The 26,062-nt window shown below is 36.9% G+C and overlaps 1 protein-coding gene across 4 annotated transcripts in view; it reads right to left on the bottom strand.

Annotated features, from left to right (window-relative positions):
* The window catches only part of LOC126856644 (lysophospholipid acyltransferase 7), a 30,300-nt gene extending 20,663 nt beyond the window's left edge, over positions 1–9,637 (bottom strand). For 2 of the 4 annotated variants that reach the window (XM_050605347.1, XM_050605348.1), the window contains exon 1: positions 9,365–9,636. In XM_050605347.1, coding sequence (XP_050461304.1) covers positions 9,365–9,576 — 212 coding nt within the window. In that variant the 5' untranslated portion in view covers positions 9,577–9,636. Of the gene's footprint in view, positions 1–9,364 lie in introns of all 4 variants that reach the window. The other 2 variants (XM_050605346.1, XM_050605349.1) reach the window with 2 other exon arrangements.
* Between the last annotated feature and the right edge of the window lie 16,425 nt (positions 9,638–26,062).

Raw genomic sequence — 26,062 nt, forward strand, 5'->3', positions numbered from 1 at the left:
TCGTATCGAACTTTGCCGTTGGTTATTGCGTCAACATAATTCGTTTTACGCTCGAATTTTATTTATTTATGAATTATTATCAATAATCACCCTTTCGTACTTCAACAACGAAGCTTTCAAGTTTGATGAAAATTAAATATTTGGTTCAGAATAATAGGCGATCAACTTATAGGATCATGTTCTTCTGAACAGACTGAAAGGAAACTTATGTCGACCTTTTTGACAGAAGACTTACCTGACATGCTTGAGAATTTACCATTGCATATCCGTAAAACAATATTTCAACACGATAGAGCACCACTTTACAATAGGCTTGCGAGAAATTATCTCAAAAAAAAATTTCCAAATTCTTGGATTGTTCGAGGTGATCCTGTCGTATAGCCGGCAAGACTATTCGAATTGAATGCATTAGATTATTTTTTGTGGGGATATTTGAAGAATCTTATTTATGAAAGTCCTGTGGAAACTCTAGATTTAAAAAAATGCTTGTGTTGTGCAATAGTAAACTTTACGCCGGAAATGTTTCAGCGTACGCAAAATAATCTTCTTCGAAGAGCAAATGTTGCATAGAAATGCAAGGCATGTTTTTCGAGCATTTATTATAAATTTCATCGGCTGCAACCTTGATTGGAACAACATTTCGTATGTAAAAAATTATGTATGTGTTGTTTAAGCATGTTATTTTATTTCTAGTTCTTTCAGAGGCGTAAGTAAAAAATTCCTCTTTGCATTAAATAAATTCTATTTAAAATAGCGATAAATTCAGATATTATGCATAAAAAGTTGCGTAATAAAATCTTTAATCTTAAATAGTAGAAAAACAGCCTACATAACTTATTGATACTTTTGTGGGCGAGCGCGCGTTGCGCGCTGCTCCTAATCAACGCAAAATTTGATACTAATTGGACAACTTCAAGTAGTTCTCAATTAAAAAATAATGTTCAGATGCAATTTTACCAGAAAAAAAATTGCTTTTGGCACGGACAATCACGCTGTGCATTCCGTATCTGGAAGTTTTGAGATATTCTACTATGATGATACATTCTCGCGTGTTTTAACGATCTCTCATTGATTTGCAATAAACTTCATTTTTTACATTCTTCAATAATAATAATAATAATAATAATAATAATAATAATAATAATAATTCAGTCTGATTCAGAACAAACCTGCCATAAAATTTATTTGTTTAATCTATTAAACAGAATTGTCTCTGTAATACAGTGCGTGGCAAAAGTTCTGGAATGGCTAATTATCTCAAAAAATAATGATTTATTTACAAAATGGGTAATTATTTAGTATACGAGAGCCAGTTTCGATTCACCTTGATTTTGACAGATGTTGTCAAGGACATAACCCTGAATAACTTTTCCTTTTTACTTAATCGGCGGCCATTTTTTATTAAAGTTATAAATAAAAATAGTTTCAGAAAAATAAAACGTAATTCTCATATCTATTCCACGCAAAAAGCAAAGTCCACTCGCATCGGGACTTTGATGAAACAAGATGTTACATAATTAATGTGATTACATAATTAATGTAATATTAGAAAAAATCAATAGACATGTCATGGTCTGCGCGAAGCAAAATCCGTCCTATATCGCCGTGTGCCTCGCGCATGCATTAGCACAGTGAATTTTGCCCTTCTCCTCCTTTACGGGAGGAGGGAAGCTTCACTACCATAAAACTAGGCACATAGATTTAAGTTGAACCTTGCTTTTATGTGGAAATTTGTTACTCATTAAACGCATATACTTTAGAATGCGAAGCGAAGTCGATCTCACAATTGTTTGATGGATGAAAAAGTATATGGACGCAATGTTCCGCTCTCTCCCTTCCTCCCTCTATGGAGGGGCTCTACTTCCGGAAGATATAACCTAAGGCAAACCAAATTTTAGTTTTAAATCAGAAATAGAAGGAGTTTTGTCCCCGTAAATGTAAACAAACATTTTTATATCTAATCTACGCAAATATAATGTAAACAAGCTTGATTTTTTCTTATTTTATGATAAAAAAACATTAAAATTATGAAACTTTAATATGTCTCTAATATTTCTAAACCAATGCTAACGCTCTTTCATTCTTGCGGAGAATTACTCAGAATGACGACCTTGATAATATGTGAAAATTATTGAAATCGGAGATGACTCATTTATACTAAATAATAACCAAAAAATAGTGGGTCATGTTTAAGGATTATTTTAAGATCAATTTTTTTTTTAAAAAAACCCTATTTTTTTATTATATATTCTTAAGCCTTAAATCTTAAGTCCATGATGCTAGAACTCAATTCAAGATCTCATTCAGAGAAACGTAGCCAATAAAATTGTCGCTTTTTCGTAAAAGCTGCAAATTGATTGGCTACATGTTTCTTGGTCTTGAAAAACTCGGATTGAATTCTAGCATCATGGAGACAAGGCTTTATAGACCTTTTCCAGACTTTTTCAAAACATTTATAATAAAATATTTTTTATTAAGTATTTTTTGAGTTATTTTATATCTTAATCGGTAAAACTCTCAAAGAAGGACCTATACGCCAATGACTTTGACTTTGACTATGTTGTCAAGGACATGGCCCTGAGTAACTTTTTCTTATAAATTAATCGGCGGTCTCTTATAGTTATATAGTTTTTGAGATATTTAATGTTAAAATTTTACAGTTTTAATGTATTTTCTGTTATAAAATAGAAAAAAAGTTTGTTTATGTTATACTTGTGTAGAATAGATGTGAAAAAAGTATTTGTTTACATTTCCAAGGACGAAGCTCCTTGGATTTTTTCATTTTCCACACGAAGCGAGTAATTTTCAACGTAAATTTATGTGTTTAATTTTTCGATAGTGGAGCCCCTCCGCACGAGGGGAGGGGGCGGAACATACTGTTTCCACGCATATATTTTTTAGAGCATAAATATCATGTGGAAAATTATAAACTCATGTGGAACCTTACTTCGCATTAAAAAGTATATGCGTTGAGGCAATACGTTCCACTCCCCCTACGGGGGGGGGGCTTCACTATCAAAAAATTAGACACATAGGTTTGCATTGAACCTCACTTTGCGTGGAAAATGAAAAAACCCAAGGAGTTTTGTCTCTGGAAATATAAGCATACACTTTTTCCACGTCTGCTCTACACAAAGACAACGTAAACAAACTTTATTTTTCCTTATTTTATAACAGAAAAACTGAAATTTTGAAATCGCATATCGGAAACTATAAGAGACCGCCGATTAATTTGTAAGTATAATTTATAAAAGTTACTCAAAGTCATGTCCTTGACAACATATGTAAGCTCAAAGTCATTGGCGTATAAACCTTTCTTCGAGAGTTTTACTTCTTAATCAGATATATTTTGATATAAAAAATAAAATATCTCGTAAAATATTTAGTTTTCGATAATTTTACCGTAATACTTTTATGTACAGAATAATGAGAGAAATCAATTTTTATAAAGAAAATAATTGTTTTTAAGGAAAAGTATATACTTATTTGCATTGTACTTTGAAACAATTATTTATGTGTTTCATACCAATTGATTTTATTTTTTATATCAAAACATATCAAATTAATATATAACTCAAAAATATTTAATAAAAAAATACTTTAAAAAAGTGTTTTGAAAAAAATTTCGAGATAGATTATAAGAATATGTAAGAAAAAATAAAGTTTTTTATTTAAAAGCAAAACTTTTTATTTGAAAAAAAAAACAAGTTAATCTTGAAATGACTCCTAAATTTGACTCCAAGATCAAGATCAAGCTCATCATCAAGTATCCACTTCCAAAGCATACAACTTTTGTTTCAAACATTTTTTAAATAAATCGTTTTTTGAGATAATTAGTTCCGGAATTTTTGCCACGCACTGTACGTTTGAAACTTTGTAATAGATATTTGACATGCTTATGATTTCGTAATAGATGCTTCACGTATTTATGTATAACTCATAAGAACGGACTATGAGTACGGGTCTTCTGTTATGTGCGACATTGAGGAACTTGATAGTCTGTCTTGAGCGGTTGTTGTGACATTTGCCTTTTGACAACATGCGACTCATTTTAGTTCATTGTAACTTTTTGTAATCTTATAATTGCGACTCGTTTTTGACACGCTTGAAGTTCGGTTTCTGTTCTTTATTTACTTTGTAATTGTGTTGAAGATGAAAGATCAAAAAAAGGATTGAAATGTACGCTTTTTATTACCCAGTCTTGTTATGTTAATATAATTTGATTTTAATAAAATTTGCGCATAAAATTACCATGCTGGCTCTTAATTGCCTTCCCTCATTTTTATTTGATATGTTTATAAAAGCTTTTATTGTTTTATTTTAATTTTGATCATATTCTTAAACAAGAATGAAGGAATTAAGATCTTTTAATAAAAATAAAAATATTTCAAATAGAAAAATAAAATACTTTACATCTCTTGTCAATGATCCATTAATGAAATATTGCCAAATTATCTATCGTATCATATATTAGACTTATAAATTCATTTATCACTAACGATCAATATGATAAAATCAATACTGCCAGGCCATTTGTTAATAAGCTATTAATATGTATTTTTCACGCTTACTTTTTTATAATTAATAAATGTAGTTTTATCAGTGAACAATAAAAATTCAAAAATGAATTTATATTGAACAGAATGACAATAAAACATATGCAAAAATAATGCGAGAAAAACGTGTAGATTATCATAACAAGTATATTTTAACTGCCCAAATGTTTCAACATATATGTCTCATTGACCAATGATGCATTTGCATCAAGAGTAATTGACAATACGTTGAACATTATTTTGTATTTATTAAAGAAAAATATTTTAAAAATATTTTAGTAATCATTGATTTCTGTGATAATATATCCTAATAATTTTTTTATTCTATGTTTAATAGGCTTTCGAATTTCGAAGTAAAACATTTCATTTAAAAATTTTAAGATAAATTTCATATCTCGATAAAAAAGCAAGATAACAAAAAATTGATTGCTATACTGCTTGTACTGTTAATATATAAAATTTTAATTAGTTACATTTTTTCATATAATAAATAGTTTAAGAATATATTTAAAATGGTCAAGTTTTATATAATATATATTTTGTATACACGCAAGATATATTAAATGCAAGTTTTAAAAGTAAAATATGAAAAAATTTCGCGGAAAATTAACTTTCCATCGGGAATGTGAAGATTTAAAAGCATAATCAATTTTTTTTTATTGTGAATTTTAGAATAACTAGTAGATAGTGTGATTTGATTTCTCCTCCTTAAACACTTATTAATAATGAGGTTATGCAAGGTGTTTCCGGGTTAAATGGCCAAACTTAAAATATGAATTTAGGACCTTAAAACAAGAAAAAATTTTCCTCTAGAAGTATGCTCGCAAATGCTTCGTTTAAGAGATATTGACTTTTGAAGTTAGGAATGAATAATTTCAAAATAATCTAGATTTATTCTATATTTATTGCTGTACAGTAATCAAAATTTAATAATTAAATGTTTTGTTCAAAATGATGGCCTTCAACTTGGAGATAAGCATTACATCTATCGATGATAGAATGAGTGGCTGATTAACATTGTATATTTGTAATTTCTCGCACGTTTGCACTATCCTTCGTTTTAGTGATTGAAAGTCATTAATAGGCACTTCATAAACTTTTTGTTTGAGAGCACTACATACAAAAAAAATCGAGTACTGTTAAATCCGAGGAACGCGGAGGTCAAGCCACAGGTCTAGCACGACTAATCCATTTTCCGGGAAAATAAATATTAAAAAGATATTAAAACTAACAATTATTTGATACAAATGGGCGGAGCTTTATTTACTGTGCAAACACAAATCTAACAATGACCTTCAATCTTCAAAACTGTGTATTAGCAATAACGTTACTAGATATAAGTTGTGATAGTGAGAAATAGATATTGGAATGTTGGAAAGAAGTATGACTGTATAACGAAGTGTACTGTAAACAAGGAACAAGACAAAGAATAAAGTTCTTAGAGTGTTTATTAAGTATCCTAACACACATAAGACATATAACATAGGCGACGAGGATATAAGACATAAAATATATAAGAGAATGAGAATTTAAAGATAAAGCAAAAGGTTAGACGCCATGAGTGAAGACAAAGGATACAATGGAATCCCACGAACGAAAATCAAAGTGCTATTTATCCGCGTTGGGAAAGGCTTTCGAGTAAGGCCATAATATAGAAACAGCAAAAAGAAAAAAAGCGATGTTATTGCATTGTAGAGGTAATGATTTGATAAGATATATTTTACGCTATTCCAGATGCGGATGTGGTAATTGAAGATTAGGAGGATCCGTATGAAAAAACAAAAGAGATGTTAACGAATTATTTTAAATCTAAAATAAACACTACGTTTGAAAGATATAAGTTTCGAAATATGTTTCAAAAAGAGGAAGTCGATTGGGCAATTCGTGACAAGATTATGGCAGCAAGCGAAATATTGCTCATTTGTTTCAGTTGACGAATATAGAGATCAAATAATTAAGTGATGTCAAATGTCAAAAGTGAGACGACGTGTTCTGGAAAAAGGTGGTGCAACGCTGGAGCAGGTATTGGAAATAGTTCAAGCATTAGAAGCAATTCGGTTTAAAGGCATGGAAAATACGGGACAAGTGGCGAAGACATGTGGATGAAAAGTTGATTTGACCTTGGAATGATCTTTAAGGATCAACTTGATCCCATAATATGACAACATACAGGATATTTTATATTTTATGTACAAATATTGCAATTTTGAAGTCTTATAATTCGAAAAGTACTTAAAAAAAAACATAATGTTTTGGCAAGAAGAATATGCAATAAAAAATATAGTATTTCATTTAAAAAATTAAATGTGACCTTCATGTAACCTTCAAATAATTGTTTAAGATCAAACCAATATTATCTTATTTTTCCCTCAAAACCATACACTTTTTGTCTGAAACATTTTTGCTAAAAATGCTTCATTGAAGAATTATCGAGGTGCGTTTTTTAAAATGAGACATCCTGTATACATATATATGTATATATAAGAGGACACTAGTATTCAATGGTTTATTTTCTAATAAGGATAGTTAGAAAACGCATCAATGGCCTCAACGATATGATTGCCGATCACATAAGTATTTTTGTCAATCAATAATTTAGATTTTATATGCTTTTTACGTTATATTTCAATTAATACCCAGATGACCAAGTCTGTAAGATCGTATTGCAAATTGTGCACTACATATTTTGTTAACAGAACTGCGGCAGCAGTTAAGCATGATTTGCCGTTTTAATTAGTGTCGACAGAAATGCAGCAGAAAATAAGCAGTTTCCGTGTCATGATATGCTATAAAAAGTGCAAAATTTAAGCAGAAATTCGTAATATAAAAACATTAGCTTTAAAGCATTGCATGTTGACACAATATATCAACAGAAATTAAATAAAAATTGGACATAATATGACACATCATGCTACGTCGACAGAATATTGTCAGAAATAGAATTCATTCTTTTTTCCATTTCTGCAAACGGCAGAAATGTTATAAAAATTAAGCATGCTCTGCCATCTCAAAAGATAACAGCAAAAACACAGTAGAAGTACAGCATGGTTTGTCGTTATAAAACAATAACAGAATCACATCAATCTTAAGATATATGTTATATCAAGTTATAGTTCTTTCGTTTATCGTTATATGACATATTATCTCGTATTTAAATTTCTGTTACAGGCAAATATAAAGATTGCAAAGTGCGGTTAGAACAAAATTGTTAATAGCTTTACATATGATGCGGCGGCGCAACGCATCCTATGTGTGCATAATATCTATTTTTATCAGCTTAATCTCTAAATTCTAACAAAGGACTCAGAATATTAAACTGAATATTTAAAAACCAAATGGATCAATAAAAAATTGACTGCTTGAAACAAAATAAGAATTTCTATACAAATATCTTAAAATATACGAATTATTAATAAATTAATCATTTATTTAAATTTATATATTTATTTAAATACTTATAGCTGTCAACATTTAGTTTTTATTGCAATTATATTAATAATTACATTTTTCAGATGTGTTTTCTTTACTGTATTTTCGTCACATTGTGACAGCAGGCTATGCTCGATTCCTGCTATATTTCTGCTGTCATGTTGTAATGGCAGGCCATGTTTGATTTCTGTCACATTTCTGTTATCAGATCTGATATGGCAGATTTCATTCGATATTTGTTACATATTTGCTGTCATGATATAAATGTAAACAATATTCGATTTTTGTTTCATTTTCTTTATTATATTGTATCGATAGCCATGCTGCCAGAAACTAAGTTTAAAGAGCGGAATCTGCTGCAAAGTCATGATGGAATTTGCTGGCATATTGCTACCATTTTGTTATCTGGGTATATATAGAATTTGTTTTTAAATAATTTAAAATATTTTCAATATTTTGCACAAATTTTTTTACTGATTTCAAAAAATATATATATAAAGATTTTTTTTGTAAATATATATTTTTATTTTGTTTTTTGATTTTTTGATAAATAGATGTTTACAAATAGATTTTTTGATGTTTTGTTATACATAATGTGCGTTTTATGTTTATAAACAAGATTATTTTTATAGCAGATTAATCATGAACTTCAGTTTATTTGTATCAAATTTATTTTTTGTAATTTTATTTTTTTGTAATTTTATATATACTTATTTTGATACAAATAAACTGAAGTTTATAATTAATCTGTTATAAAAATAATCTTGTTTTTTTTCTCGAATGAGACTTTTCCTTCTTACAAAAATTTTCATTTTCAGGTATTTCTAAATTGTCAGATATTATAAATAATTTAAATTTTTGAAGTCAATATTATTATACTTATTTTTTTCGAAATACATATCCTCAAGTATCGTGCTTAAAAGAAATTTTATTATTTATACTCATATAAAAATCACGTTTTTTCAATGTTTTTGCTCCGATTTAAATCTATAAATCTATAAAAAATAAGTAGAATAATCCAACCTCTCTATGATAGTTTTCTTAGTGAAACTTTCATAAGAATTTTTTCAGACTTTATAATACTTTTTATAATACGGAATAATAAAAATAGGAAAAATCTGCATCGGTTCTTAAAGTATAAGGTTGTCAACAAAAGGTGTTAAATTACACACCGTTGCCGGGGTTAAAAAAAGAAACAAAAGATTAACACGCTATAATAACTTAAATTAAGCATAGTTTGACTAATAAATATTAATATAAATAGTTTTCGTGTTTCAAAATACATACTTACGTAAAATTTAGTGGAATCAATGAACAATACTCTAAATTTAACAATTATCGAACAATTTTAGAAATTGACTTTAAAAACATATTCGTACTTCCATGACAAGTTGGTTATGATAATGGCGTTGATAAGAACAGTAAAGATTGGATGTAAGGCTGACGATCCTGAAACGCAGATCACTAAGGCAAAACCAAGAACGGTTGCGGTCCATTGTTTCACATGCGATTTTTTTATTGTACGATAAAAACATCCGAACGCCATAGAAAGTAAAAGCAGCGACACATACACGATATCGTTCCACAACATTGTTCTTTAAATGTGTAAGCAAGAAAGAAGATAATGGAAACTAAATCAGCACTGATAATATATTATTAAGAGTCGACAGAAGTGACGAGCAAACTTCGAGTTGATATTGGAGACTTAGCGCGGTAACTATAGGAAGCTCCAGCTTCAGGGTTACCAACTTGAGAAATAAATCTCTGTCTCTATGGAGAAGTGTATGACCATATCACAGATGTATATACTAAAGGTCATTGCACGTTAAAAAATTTTAGTCGTAATCATAAAGCCGTAAGAAAATTGACCAATCACAATCAAACATTCTAAAACATAATAAGAATGTTTGAATTGTGATTGGTTGATTTAATTACGGCTTTACGGTTACGACTAAAATTTTTTAACGTGCAATGGTCTTAAATTAGATTGCTACCTAAAGCGGGGAACACACACTTTTCCATAAGCGCATAACCATAAGTATAAGGAAATTGATTGGTTCATTTCGTTAGGCATATGTTTGTGGATTAAACAATAATTAATTAAAAACTTTGATTAATATCACACGCAATCACAAATGTCTATTCATCTGTGCATACAATAGTTATTTAAAATGTGGCGCCGGCGGCCATTTTCTTTCATACACTTGCATAAACCGGAAACCCTATCGGACGCAAGCCGTTTTATGCCAATTATGACATGTTAGCAATCTAGTTTAGTATAGACATCTGTTGACCGTATACATACACGATTGCATTGCTAGCCATGGAAAGAAAAAATAGAAAAGGATCAATGATCATGCTATTCTTGTTCCTCTAGCATCGTTTTACGGCCGAGATATGATTTGAGAATACTTTCTGGTGTTTCGTGGCAAAAAGCAATAATGTAACAAGAATAATGAGCAACCAGTTTTTGTGAATTTTATATTTGCGTATGTACATATTTGCATATATATATATATATATATATATATATATATATATTTAAATTATAGTTAAAATTATACACTGCAATTACGTGGGCAAGTATATAGGACTTTTCTCATAATATTTTATTTTATCAAAATTTTTATTGAACGCCCAATCTCTATCCGAGAAAAAAAGCCCATTATATGCATATATAAATATATATATATAATTCATATATAAATTAGATAATTCATGTATAATTATATTCGAATATATATAATTTAGATATAAATATATATAATCTTATATACGGTTATACATGACAATATATAACACTATATCATACAGGATTATATATATATAACTACCCGAGAAAAAAAGCCCATATATATGAATATACAGGTGAGTCGTCATAAACATCTGAGCGCTCACCCAACTACTTGGCGCGCGGCTCACCGACTGTGCGCCCGGCTGAAGATCGGCGATGATAGGCCAGACTTTACTCAGTAATAACTCTTTTATTAAGCGTTATAGAAAAAAATGGTACAGGACTTTTCTGTTCAAAATAACATTCTCTGTCTTTCCTTAAAGGGTGTATCGCGAATTGTCGGACACCCTGTATATTTATACAGGGTGTCCTGCAAAGATTGTACCAACGCTCGTGAGCGGGTAGAGGACAGTAAACTGAACAAAAAAGTCCTTTACCATTTTGCAATTTTCGCAATAATTATTGAAATATTAATTAAAAGATATTGGTGAATAAGCACGCGTTTCGCGCGGCTATTGTGCGGCTAGACCATGGGACGTACGCTTTAGGCGTGACAGTGCCGAGCTTTATAGAGTGGCACGGCAACAAAAAGTTTGGCCTCGCGACGAGAAAGATACGCGTGAGACCAAACTTTTTCGTTGCCGTGCGACACTACGAAGCTCATCGCTGGCACGCCTAGAGCGTACGTCTCATAGTCTAGCCACGCGGTAGCCGCGCGAACGCGTGCTCATTCGCCAACACATTTTAATTAATATTTCAATAATTATTGCAAAAATTGTAAAATGGTAAAGAACTTTTCTGTTCAGTTTACTGTCCTCTACCTGCTCACGAGCGTTGGCACAATCTTTGCAGGACACCTTATATATACAAGGTGTCCTAGACCACACCTCTTTTCTTTCAAAAACTAAGCATTTTAGAGAAAAACGTTTTGAACAAAAATTGTATGGTTTTGAGGGGAACATAAGATAATGTCATTGGTTTGACCTTGGATAGCATCGTTAAGGTCAAATCAAGGACCCCTTTAATTTCTTAAATGGAATCTCCCATTTTTTATTGCATATTTTTATAGTTTATGTCGAGAGCTTTTCAAAACACTATATAACGATGCGTACATTGTTACCCGACCGTTCACCCGCCGAACACCGCCGCCCGACGACCATCGATCAGGCCAAAGCGTACGTAAGAAACCGCCATTCCACGCCCAACAGTCTCGGGACCATAAAGCGAAGGCGCTATGCGTTCCATTGTATAAAAACCGTTGAGCGAACATTTATATTTGTTTATATTTGTATTTATGCCACCGGCTAGGCATACCATACCGGAGCACGAGTCGCGTGCTCGGGACCGCTCTGACCGTTTCCGAATATTCCCGAATCGCGAACGGGCTCAACCGAATTGTTAAATAAACAATTATCGCACCGACGCGATACCGCCGACGCTGGATATAAATAAGCGCTGTCAATGCGTAAAAAGACAGAATCTTCTCCACCATCTCTGAAGTCAGTAAGACGCTCCTGAAGAAACCATACGCTTGAAAGGCGAGATCGAGTTTGGGAGTACTCCGTCTCTGTTGGGTTTTCTCAGCATTCCGCAAGCAAAGCATTCCGACCGAACCTTCGATCGTCGGAACCTCCGATCGTCCGGAAATATTTCTAGCGGTGGGAATTTACCCGCCACCGATGGATATTCCCGTCTGCCGAACGCTCCTTTCCAACCGCGAACCGCTTCCGCCGATCCTGGATTATTGCAAGTATTCCGCGAGGCTTCACAAGCCGACCAGGATTCACCATCTTTACGGCGACCGAAACCAAACACCGAGGACCGTAAAACCGTCCTACGCGCCGAATTCGGAAGCGATTTGTCAGCCGCGAGGCACCCGCCCCTCGCGAGGATACTGCCGCGTGCCATCGAACCGTCGATCCGACGGGTGACACCTATCGATTGCGAATATCGAATCTCACGCGCGCCTCGTTCCGACACAACGCATAATCACGCCGTTCTCCGATGCATCATTAGGCATGCACCCGAGCTCACAGTACACGCGCCTACCGCACACACGTGTTGCACACTCACACACGCGCGCGCGCACACATACACACACACCACACATCCGCGCGCTCGCACACGCACACGCCGGATATACTGTACCACAGCGACACACTGTATCTCGTACGGGCATCCGCCCGCAAGTGTACACTCACGCACCGCACACACACACACACGCGCGCGCGCGCACACACACACACACACACACACACACACACACACACACACACACACACATCGTAACATTTACTTTGGACGAACAATAAACAACTACTTATTTATCTAACCCCGTGTATCTCGTTCTCCGCTCCGGACCTTGATCCAGCGCTGGTTGACGGGAAAAATCGACCGTTACAACTATAATAAAGTATTTTTTCATTAAAAATTTTTTGAATTATTTTGTATCTTACTCTGACATATTTTAGTATAAAATATAAAATATAAGTATAAAATAGTATTTAATATAAAATATAAAATATCTCGAAAATTATTTAGTGTTTGATAATTGTATCGTAAAACTTTTATGCAGAATAATAAGATGAATCAAATGGTACAAAGAAAAAATAAATAATTGTTAAAAAAAAATATATTGCAAATAATTGCATACTTTTTTTTAAAAACTATTATTTTCTGTACATCATTTGATTCATCTTATTATTCTGTATATAAAAGTATTACGATACAATTTGTAACGGTCGGTTTTTCCTGAGCGCTGTCGCGGGATAGCTCGGCCGGGATCAGGGCTCGGAAGGATAGCAAGTACGAAATGCGAGTGTTTGTTTGTATATAAATAAATAGTTGTCTTTATTCGAGTCAGAGTGGTGGTTTACAGGGTATATGGGTGTATGATCGTGCGCGAATGAATCGGTACGTGTATGAGTGTATGCGGATGAGTGAGTGTGTATGTGAGCGGCGCAGGCGGGTGCCCGTGCGAGGTTCCGCGGGTTATAAACGGCGTGTGCGGATGCACCTCGGAGGTACGGTCGGGTGCGTGACGAGCGCGGGTGCACGCCTAGAATGCACCCGCGGACGGTGCGCTTAAGCGACGGACCGAGCGCGGTGCGCGATAATCGATGCTCGCAATCGATAAGTGGTGTCACTCGTCGGATAGATAGCGCGATGGCTCCGCGAGAGGTGGGAGCCTTGTGGCTTGGCGAATCGTGTGCTGAGAATTACGGCCCTTGGCGTGCGGTTTCGGTCACCGTAATAATGGCGAGACGCGATCGGCTTGTGACAGCTCGCGAGATATCTCGCGATGATTCGGAATCAGCGGGAGCGGTTCGCGGTTGGAATAGGAGCGTCCGGCAGACGTCGAATATCCGTCGGTGGCGGGTAAATTCCCACCGCTAGAAATATTGCCGGACTATCGAAGGTTCGGTCGGAAACGCTTTGCTTGCGAGATGCTGGGAAAGTCCAGCAGAGGCGGAGTACTCCCAACCTCGATCTCGCTGTTCAAGCGTGCGGATTCTTCAGGAGGCTCTGAGCGTCGTACTGACTTCAGAGCGGCGGAAAAGATTCTGACTTTTTACCGGATGGAGCGCTTGTTTATACCCGGTGTCGGCGGTATTAAACAATTCGGTTGAGCCTGTTCGCGGCTCGGGAATATTCGGAAACGGTCGGAGCGGTTTCCTGAACGCGCGACTCGTGCTCCGGTACGGTATGCCGAACCGGTGGTATAAATGTAAATATAAATAAATATTTAAGCGCGCAACGGTTTTGATATAATGGGGCGCATAGCCTCTTCACTCTACGGTTCCGTGACTGCTGGGCATGGGACGACGGTCTTTACGCGCGCTGGCCCGATCGATGGTCGTCAGGCGGCGGCGTCCGGTGGGTGGACGGCCGGGTAACGATGTACGCATCGTTACATCACCCCTCAATAGAAAAAGCCTGAATTTGAGGCTTCGTGCCGACTTACTTCGTTCAGTTGATGCGACGGCGGTACCTCAACTGGCCGGTCTTCGAAAATCTCATGATCCAATGTCCTTCGGGGCTACGGAGGTATCTTGTACTTGCGGGACACGTGGACTGCGAAATGCGGTACATCGAAGATGATGCCCGGTTCCATCTGTATCCGGATCGATGGTGGCGGCAGCGGTCCGGTGGGCATCAATAGCGGTGGCGGCTGTTCCGCGGTGTTCGTGCTCGTGCGCGCGGTGTTTGGCGCTGTCGATCGGCGCGGCGGGGATGGTAGCGGCGGCGGTTGCTGCATCAAGGCCTGCAGCTTGCGGGCATTTGTCTAGTCTCGACCTCTGCACTAATGTGCCAATCCTGGGTGGTCTGGACGGCGGTGCTCGGGCGGCTGGCTGGTCGACGGGTGATGTTGTCCTGGCGATCGATGGATCTGGCGGTCCCGGCGCTTGGTTTGGTTCGGCGAGGAACTTCTCGATCTCGCTTAGGATGTCTTCTCCTTCAGTCATCGTGCTTAACTGTGCTTTGATTTTGATTTTGTCGGTATCATTGTCTCGGATCGTCGGTGGGGTTTCGTTTTCCTCGTTCTCGGCATTGTTGTTGTTTTGTTTTGCCTTCTTTAGATCCTGAATGTGTACGTGTCCGTACCACTTTCTCCTCTTACTCCTCAGGTCTACAGATTACTGATGAGACTATTCTTCGTATTTCGAGTGGCCCGATATATTTCGGCGCGAACTTTGCGTTGAAATTGTCTGCTTTTTGATAATGAGTGGTCTTTTTTTCATACCCATTCGCCGATTCTTGGCTTCCACTGTCGTCGGCGGAAGTTGTAGTATTTTTCCTGTCTTTGGAAGTGCGAGTTGGATGCGTACTATCTCATATCCCTCGTCTAGTCTTCGTCGTATCGTGTCCGGCGGGGTGCCGGTTGTTGTGGGTGCGGTATGGTGTGGTGATTTTAATTCTCGCCCGTGATTTAAGTACGCCGGCGTATATCCTGTTGCGTCGTGTACCGCGGTGTTGTAGGCGAACTGCAAGGCGGGTAGATGTTCGTCCCAGTCTCTATGGTCCTTCTCCACGAACTCGCTTATCATGGTTTTATTGTGCGGTTAGTTCGTTCTACGGGTTGCAGTGCGGTGCATATGCCGGTGCCCTTTTATGTTCGATGTTAAACGCGGCCAGTCAGTCTTCGAATTCCTTTGCCACGAATTGTGTTCCATTGTCGGATAAAATTGATTCTGGTCGGCCGTGGCGTAATATTACCTGCTCTGTTATCGCTTTTGTGGTTGCTTTTGCTGTTGCTTGCCTCAGCGGTGTCAGTTCTACCAACTTCGAGAATCTGTCTTGTATGACGAACAGCCATGTGTGCCCTTGCCGTGATCGTGGCAGCGGTCCAACAAGGTTGGTCGTGACTTGCTCCCATGATTTTGGACGTCTATGGCATGCAGTTTGCCCGCTGGTTGTTCTTGGGCGGTTTTGTGCCTGGCACGTTGGGTATGTTCGGACGTAGGCGATTGTTTCTCTGAACATTCTTGGCCAATAAAAATATTCGGCTATCCTGGCGATCGTTTTGCGATGCCGAGGTGTCCGGCCATTGGTTCATTATGATGCTAGCTTAGGATTCTGGTTCGTTGATTCTTGGGCACGCATTCCTTTCATTGTCTGCGTTTGTTTCCTTGAAATTGAGGCTGTGCAGGATATGTTTGTACAGTTTTCCGTTCTGTATTCGGAAATCTGGTCGGCTGGCTGGATCACGCTCGGTCTCTTCCAGTACCCGTTGGTACCATCCGCATCGGCGCGGTTTCGCTACGCATACCTCGGATTGTCGCGATAGGGCATCGGCTACGCGGTTTAACGCGCCATTCCTATATTTAACCTCGAGGTCGTATTGCTGCAACTCAAACAGCCACCGGGCTAGTCGGCCGGTGGGTGATTCCAGTCGTTGCAGCCATTTTAGTGATTGGTGGTCGGTAATTACGGTGAAGGGGTACCCTTCCAGATATCCTTTCATTCTGCGGATGCCTCATACCACCGCGAGGCATTCGAGTTCGGTAGCGCTGTAATTCTTTTGGCGCTATTGAGTGTTTGGCTTGCGTATGCGATGACGCGTTCCCTTCCTCGAAGTTTTGCATCAGCACTGTGCCAAGTCCGCTTATGCTGGCGTCGGTTTGTAGGACGAATCGGCGGGTGAAATCTGGACACGCGAACACCGGGGCCGACACCAGCTTCTTTTAGTTCGCGGAACGCTGTTGTTTCCTCGGTTCCCCACTTCCACTTCGCGTTGTTTTTGTGAGGTTTGTGAGCAGTGCCGCGATGGTCGAGAAATTTGCTACGAATCGCCGGTACCATGACGCCATCCCGAGGAATTGTCGGATTTGTTTCACCGTGCATGGTTCGGGCCACCTGCCACGGCGCTTACTTTTTCGGAGTCCGTTCGTATTCCTTGCGGTCGACTACGTGCCCGAGGTATTTAAGCTGATCGACGCAGAATTTGCATTTTTCCGGGTTTAGACGGATTCGTGCATCGCGGAGCCAGCGGAAGATCTCGGTTAGTAGTCGGAGATGATCGTCGAACGTTTTGCTTATGACAATGATGTCGTCTAGATATACGAAAATGTTTGGTTCTAACAATGGGCCGATTATGTGGTCCAAGAGTCGCTGGAATGTGACGGGTGTGCAGTCCGAACGGCATCACTTTGAATTGATACAGCCCTCTGCCCGGTATCGTGAATGCTGTGATCGGTCGACTTTCCGGTTCGAGGGGTACTCTGCCAGTACCCCTGTTTGAGGTCTAGCGTTGACAGGTATTTCGCTCTCCTTAATTTTTCTAATTTTGCGGTTACTTGTGGTAGCGGATAAGCATCTTTCTCCGTGGCGTCGTTCACTTTTCTGAAGTCGTTGCAAAATCGGTACTTTCCGTCTTTCTTTTTGACGTACTATTTTAACATACTAAATTACTTTAACGTACTTTTGAGTACTACTGGTGAGCTCCAGGCACTCGTGGACGTTTCGCTAACCCCTGCGGCCTCTATGTCTTCCACTTTCTGGTCGATTATTGCTTGCATTGCCGGGTTGCGTGGCCGGTATCGCTGTTTAATTTGGCGTTTTGTTTTTAGCCTTATTCGGTGCTGTATTTGGTTTGTTGGCCCTTGTATTTTTTTTAATTTGTCGAATTCTTTTTCCAGGATTTCTTGTAGTTCTTTTCCTTCGTTGGCTGTTCGGGTGGCCAGTCCTCCGATCGCCGTGCATAGTGGTGTGTTGCTCTCCGTTAGTTCGTTCGGGGTGGTTCTAACCGGATCGTTGTTTGTGCCCATAGGTCCACTTCCATAAGTACCGGGCTTTCCAATGTCGGTAGTATCGCGAACTTATGTTTGAGAGTTTTCCCTTAATGCGTACGGGTACGGTGATGGTTTCCCATACAGCACAAAGTCATCTAAAAGAATTTCTAAAACTTGACATATTTTCGTCAAAGATATCTTTTAGTGAAAGCGTTTAGTCGACGAAAAGATGACTTAAAGTTGACTCATGTCCCGAATTAAGTCACTTTTAAGTCTTATCCATATGATGACCAAAAAGATAACTAATAGTAGACATCTTTTAGTAATCTATAAGACTTCTCTCAGACATCTTTTTAGTCACTTTAAAGATTTTTTTAGATATCTTTTAGTAATCCTAAAACTTTCTCTTGGATATCTTTTAGTCATTTTAAAGATTTTTTAGATATTTTTAGTCGTTATTAAGATTTCTTTTAAACATCTATACTTATTTTTTAATTATAGGTTAGGTTAAAATATAAAAGCAAATATATTTATAAAATGTATTCAATATAATTTATTTAATGCAACAAATTTTATAATCAAAATATATAAATTTTTTTTAAATATCTTATATTTTTCTATAAATTAATATTATATATTAATTTTCTATATTAATCTTACATATTAATATTGAGATCACAAAAGCGAGAGCATTGGAGTAACATAACCCTCTCAATCGCAAATATATCTATTAAAAACAACGCATGAGATTCTTATAACTATCTATTATATTCTATTGTCATAACTATCTATATTAATCTTATATATTAATATCGAGATCACAAAAGTGAGTCAATCGCAAACATATCCATTAAAAACAACGCATGAAATATTTATAATACTGATATACTTATATTCTAACTATCTATTATATTCCTATTATTATAATTATCTATTATATTCTATTATCATCAAATCAATTGTTATCAAAGCAGTCAAAAAATTACCTTGCAATGATATGCGTAATTGTGTTGTTCTTTTATGAGATTGATGTGCACCGCCAAGTGTGAATGACAGGAATATATTTTTCCAATTATTCCACAAAACAATATTATATACACTATAATATATACACAACGATATTGTACACTATGTATACAAAGTAATCTGTAACAGAAAGATAATATATATAATAATTTAATATATATATTTATGTATAATACAAGCTCGTAGTGAAGAAAACATGTTTTAATCTACTCCTAATTTACAAATTAAAATATTTGATAAATTTTATTAAAACAAAAGTATTTTATTAAACTAATTCACTAAGAAAATTATCTTTATGTAATTGATATTACATAAAGATACAAGATTAATCCTACAACGCATGTTTTTGCATTTTACGAACAGAAATACAATTTAAAAATATTTTCTTTTTAGCAAAATAACTTAATAAAGTTAATATTTTGTGAAGTTAATATTAATTCATTTATCTAAAAATTAATAAAAGATATTGTGCTCCAACATAACCTCAAATTTTAGAATATATTAATTTTATGAAAAATAAATTAATATAGGCAAAAATATATATTATAAATTATATTATAAACTTTTGCTAATTTATTGTTTAAGATTTACTTAATTAAATACTAAGAAAAAGAGGATTACCTTGGATTATGCCAAATGCTTTATAATTTTCACGCGCTTATTTCCTTAGATCGCTGAACACAAAGAGACTAATCTCTCGCAGCGCAGCTCGCAGCTAAACAACGATGGTATGTGTATTATCTTGCAAGAACGATCGATAAAACAGTCTTTACTCTTTTGATAATTGCATTTTAATACATTAAATATATAAATATAAAATAATATTTTTGATTAGCCTGAAAGATATATCTACGCTTTTTCGTTTTACCGAAAAAGATGTCTTATAGATATACATTTGTCTTGCTGAAAAGACAACATAAAAAATATCTTTTCGTCATTTTTTATGTTTTTCTTATTGGCAAGACGAAAAATGTCTTAAAAACATCCTTTTGCTTTATCGAAAAGATAATTTAAAAAGACATCTTTTGTTATCTTTTAGTATTATGTGCTGTCTGGGTCCTGGTATTGGGGCAGACTTCCCATTTGCCATTTGTATTTCTCCGTCATGTGCTTGTCTCTTATGCCCGTATCATTGTGAAGCTGTTGCGCGGTTTTCTCGTTGATAAACGATATTTCCGCCCCAGTGTCTATGAGCGTTCGGAAGCGAGTGCGGCCTATTTTCATCCTTATGTGCGGTCTCGGATCGTACTTTATGCGGGACTCGGGGCGCTGGGTTTGACCGCTGGCGACCCGGCCCGCTTGGCGTTTCCCGGCGCGGGATGGCACTCTTTGTGAACACGCCGTCTCATCCGCATTGCGAACAGAACTTTCGCGGGGTCGTTTGCACGTTTGGCGTGTGTGCCCCTGTTGCTTGCATCTCCAGCAGCATTCCTCTTTGTTATATGCGGTGGCGACGTTTGGCTTTGCGTTTTCTGTGCGTTCGGTCTTTTGTTCTTGTTGGCACAGTTCTTCTATTTCTTCTTGTTCGGTTACTCTCATTTGTAGTTCGTCGATGTCTTCGGCTGCATTACTAGACGTAATGTTTTATTTCTGCCCGCATGTTTTCGTATATCCTTTCATATCTTTCTTCCGAGGAGAATTCACCGGCTCGGCGCATCAACGTCAGTATGTCGCCGATATATTTTTTGAAATTCTCGTCGTTGTCAGCGGTCGGATATTTCGCGTCTTAATGCGGCCTGATAACGTCGCGGCAAAAATTGTACCCGAAAGGCGCGGTCGAACTGTCCCCAATTTTCCCACCAATGTTTGTTGTTTTGATACCACTATAGCGCGTCTCCGCATAATAATTCGGGGAGTCCCAATAGCATTGTGCTTTCTGGAAAGGCGTATCCGGCTTTTAGTTCTTCGAGCCGTTCTAGGAATGCAAACGGATCGCGTCCGTCAAAATGCACCCCCCACTTTCTCATTTGCTTTAGTGCGTTGTCGGCGGTGGGCGCGTTTTGTGTTGTTTCGGTTTCTGACGCTCCCGTGCTGCCCGTCGCGTATTCCTCGGGGTGCGCGTCGACGTCACCGGCCATTCGGCGCCGGATGTCGTCCATCGTGCCGGTCGTGTCTAGACCTCGCTCGTCTGCAATATCTATTAGTTGCGCTTTCGACAGTTTATATATCCATCCTTTCTCTCGCCGTGAGTCCGTGTACTTGCTACAGGATAGGATCTGTTTGGGTGCCATGTAACAGTCGGTTTTCCCTGAACGCTGTCGCTGGATAGCTCGGCCGAGATCAGGGCTCGGAAGGATAGCAAGTACGAAATGGAAGTGTTTGTTTGTATATAAATAAATAGTTGTCTTTAGTCAGAGTGATGGTTTACAGAGTGTATGGGTGTATGATCGTGCGCGAATGAATCGGTACGTGTATGAGTGTATGCGGATGAGTGAGTGTGTATGTAAGCGGTGTGTGCGGATGCACCTCTGAGGTACGGTCGGGTGCGTGACGATCATGGGTGCATCGCCTAGAATGCGCCCGCGGACGGTGCGCTTAAGCGGCGGATAATCGATGCTCGCTATCGATAGATGGTGTCACCCGTTGGATAGATAGCGCGATGGCTCCGCGAGGGGCGAGAGCCTCGCGGCTTGACGAATCGTGTGCTGAGAATTTCGGCGTGTAGGGGCGGTCTTACGGCCTCGGCGTGTGGTTCGGTCGCCGTAATAATGGCGAGTCGCGGTCGCTTGTGACGGCTCGCGAGATATCTCGCGATGATTCGGGATCAGCGGGAGCGGTTTGCGGTTGGAATAGAGTGTCCGGCAGACGGGAATATTCGTCGGTGGCGGGTAAATTCGCACCGCTAGAAATATTGCTGGACAATCGGAGGTTCGGTCGGAATGCTTTGCTTGCGGGATGCTGAGAAACCCGGCAGAGACGGAGTACTCCCAACCTCGATCTTGCCTTTCGCTTGCGGATTCTTCAGGAGCTCTGAGCGTCGTACTGACTTCAGAGCGGCGGAGAAGATTTTAACTTTTACCGGGTGGAGCGCTGTTTATACCCGGTGTGGGCGATATCGCACCGGCACGATAATTGTTTATTAAACAATTCGGTTGAGCCTGTTCGCGGCTCGGGAATATTCGGAAACGGTCGGAGCGGTTTCCTGAACGCGCGACTCGTGCTCCGGTACGGTATGCCGAACCGGTGGTATAAATGTAAATATAAATAAATATTTAAGCGCGCTCAATGGTTTTGATATAATTTGATATATGGGACGCATAGCGCCTTCGCTCTACGGTCCCATGACTACTGGGCGTGAGACGGTTGGCTCGACCGATGATTGTCCGGCGAGTGGACGGTCGGGTAATGATGTACGCATCGTTACAAATTATCGAACACTAAATAATTTTCGAGATATTTTATACTAAAATATGTCAGATTAAGATACAAAATAACTCAAAAAATTCTTAATGAAAAAATACTTTATTATAGTGTTTTGAAAAGTTCTCGACATAAGCTATAAGAATATGCAATAAAAAATAGGGGATTCCATTTAAGAAATTAAGTCCTTGACTTGACCTTAACAATGCCATCCAAAGTCAAACCAATGACACCATTTCATGTTCCCCTCAAAACCATTTTTTGTTCAAAACATTTTTCTCTAAAATGCTTAGTTTTTGAAAGAAAAGGGGTGTACGAGTAGGATACCCTCTATATATATAATTATTACCTGCAATAAATAGCAAAATAAATAAATAAATATATATTCAATCAGCCACGTTTGTTTTAACAGATTTTGCCAAATGCTTGCTACAAATTATTCTCAGCAAAAAGGTTACTTTGGTACAAAAGCTGTTATTATTTAAGCTGTTAAATTGCCAGCAAAAACCGAGCAAAACTTGCTGGTATGATTGACATCAGATTGATGGCAGAAACTGAGCAAGATTTGGCGTGCGTATCTGACGATAGATTGGCAGCAAAACCGAACAAAATCTGTAGTTTATTACAATATTTGAAATGGTATAGTTCTGTCGCTTATCACTATGTGGCTACGTTACTCATTATCTGTACCCGTATTCAAAATTTTATCATAAATGTATATAAAGTCTGCAAAATGCAATTAATAATATTGTAATATCTATTTCTAATAGTTCAATTTCTTACACGATTCCCATGCTGGAAATTAGGAATTCAGATATTGAATTGACTTTTGAAAAATTGGACAGATAATTGTTCGATTTTAATTTATTTGGGCAATTTGTGTCCGAAAAAATTTTTAATATAATATATAAAATTATTTAAATTTATGTTTTAACACATTAATATATTATTATTATATAATAATATTGTAATTGATCCTATTTTTGCCAAAAATTTTGTCAAAAGAACGTCAGAAAATAATCTTTCATTGATGTGATATAACGTCATTTCTGAGACCTAACTTTAAAATATCTAATTAGTCATATTATGATCAAAATTTATCGTCATTTTGCTACTTAGAATTGAGACTTTAAATGCATTTAAATGTACATTTTATATAAATGGCCAAAAACTACAGATTTTGTTCAATTTTTGCTGCCAATTTGTCATCTGATTGCCCTGCGCAGATCTTGCTCGATTTTCGTCAATTTGACATCAAGTCATGTCAAGCTTTCCTCGGTTTTTGTGGGCAATTTGCTGTCAGGTTATGTCAGCAAACTTTGCCAGTAAAACACAAGCTTATTGCGGACACAGATGACACCGGATTTATTATCAAATTTTGATTGAATATGATGCCAATTTGGCGACAATTTGCTGTCAAATTGGTATCTGGGTGTATGTATGTATATAGAGGGTAATAAAACAAATGTATATAGATAATACTATCAGATACAAAATAACAATTCAAATAAAAAAATCTTAAACCATTTTTATTGAGTTTTCTTTTCATTGTTGTATGATGTTAAAATTAATTAATCAGCATCTGTCTACAACGAAAAACAGAAAAGATATGACGTGGTCCAAGTAGTGTGATGGCTTTTTGTTGTATAGACAGGCTGCAGAAAACATGAAGACGTCTTTAAGGCATTTAAAGTCTTAAAATTAGGGCCGTGGCATATAAAAAATCTTAAGCAGTAAGACTTAAGACTATTGTACGTAAAAAAATTTTAACGTAACTATAAGGCGTAAGCGAATTGACTAATGACGGTGATACGAGACGGAGCAGTAATACAAGTGAAATCGTAATCGCCCCTTAATCATAGTCGTTTTCCGTCAGATTGGACTTTTACGATTAGCATCTTATCAACCAATAAGAAAGCAGTTAGTTTATATAAATCTATATTTTATTTAGCAATCATTGTTTCTTCAAAATAAAAATATAGATTATGTGACTGTGTTGTGTTGTTCTAATGTGCGAAATCTTATAATTAATAATAATAATGTAATTAATATTGTCAGGTTAAGCTCATTAAAGGTTTTGTATGCATGCATAAATCAAAGTATTAAGAATGGACATTATACTTTGCGATTACAGCTTTATAGTTACAACTAAAACTACTTTTTACGTACAATAGTCTTTAAAGCTTAAGAATTTCATCCATAATTTTCAGCGTTGCTTAAGTTTTAATATAGCTATTTTACTGTTCGATCGTGATTGATCAATTTGCTTACGTCTTAAGTCTTAAGGCCATCATACACAAATTGATAGCTTATGCATAGCATAACACCATCTGGATCAATGAGCATCGAACATAAAAGCGGGGAGCACATACTTTTGCATAAGCGCATAACAATAAACATAAGGAAATTGATTTGTTCATTTTCTATGCATACATTTGTGGACCAATCAATTTCTTTATGTTTATGGTTATGCGCTTATGCAAAAGTCTGTGCTCCCTGCTAAAGTCGCCACATTGATTTGCAAAGCATAACATAAGCATAGGCAGAATATGTGCATAATAAACGAAAAATTCTATAAGAACAAAATTTCTATGCATTCAGTCCATACACAACCAATTAAATGCTAGTGTTACGTCCGGTAGACTTCACAAATGTTCCTTTTTTTTATATATATACTAATATATAAATTATTGCGTCCAAGAGACTGCATGATTGTTTTCTTTCATCGAAAATTCGTTAATGACATAAGATTTGTTAGTGACATAAATTACGTTCTAAGAAATGGTCTACGTCCGACAGAAAGAATAAACAGGCGAAGTCTGAAAAGCGAGACTGTGTAATCTCGTTGTCGAAAGTCAAATATAAAAACAGATCCATAAATTTAAACATTATAACTCACTCTAAAGGCTCGGAATTTTTAAACAAAAAAAATACAGATAGTCAAGCACTAGAAATTTTAAACTATGACAAACAGACAGCGAGATACTCGAGCTCGAGTTCGGATATCAGACCTAAGAATTTTAAACTAAAAAAATAATAAACAGAGCACAAAAATAATGATCCATTGATGATCCGGAGTTGAGACTCGCGACACTCGACGCCGCGCGCTCGATCGCCAGACCACCCGCTCATGTTATATGTTTATCATAAATTCCAAGTAAAATGTCAACTTAGGTGATTACTGCGAACTGAGCATGACTCAATCCGTAAAACGAAAGCCTCACCCTCGCCCGATAGCAACTACTCTCCATTGGTCAAACTCAACCAATACCTATGATCTAAGAATCTAGAGCAACGCCCTAGGAAAAATCGGAGGGCGTGATTAGAAACAACTATTCGTTAAAATAGATTAACAAACCAATGGAGAGGAGGAGCAAAAGGGTTTAATAAACGTCGGACAAGACCACGCGACGCTCTCTCTAACGTTCCAAAGTTCAGTCTTTCGGGCAGTCTCCTTATACTCGGTCGAGAATATAGCGCCAAGAGTGCCGTGTCCTCGCGAAAAAGACTTTGTGACGTACCTTAAGCACTCAAGACTTTATCGTGAACCGATTCCTGCCCTCAGTGAAATTCGCGTTAAGATCTTATAGTGCGTTTAGTGTTACCAAGACTGTCCGAACCAATCAACCTTATTGTGAACACTGAGGCAGTCAACCTCCACCCGACGAGCTCGAGAGCCAAAATCTACAGGGTCGATCACGTTATTTTATCATCGCACTCAACAA

Source organism: Cataglyphis hispanica, chromosome 19 (assembly GCF_021464435.1).
Source record: "Cataglyphis hispanica isolate Lineage 1 chromosome 19, ULB_Chis1_1.0, whole genome shotgun sequence".
In the NCBI taxonomy this organism is placed as follows: Eukaryota; Metazoa; Arthropoda; class Insecta; order Hymenoptera; family Formicidae; genus Cataglyphis; species Cataglyphis hispanica.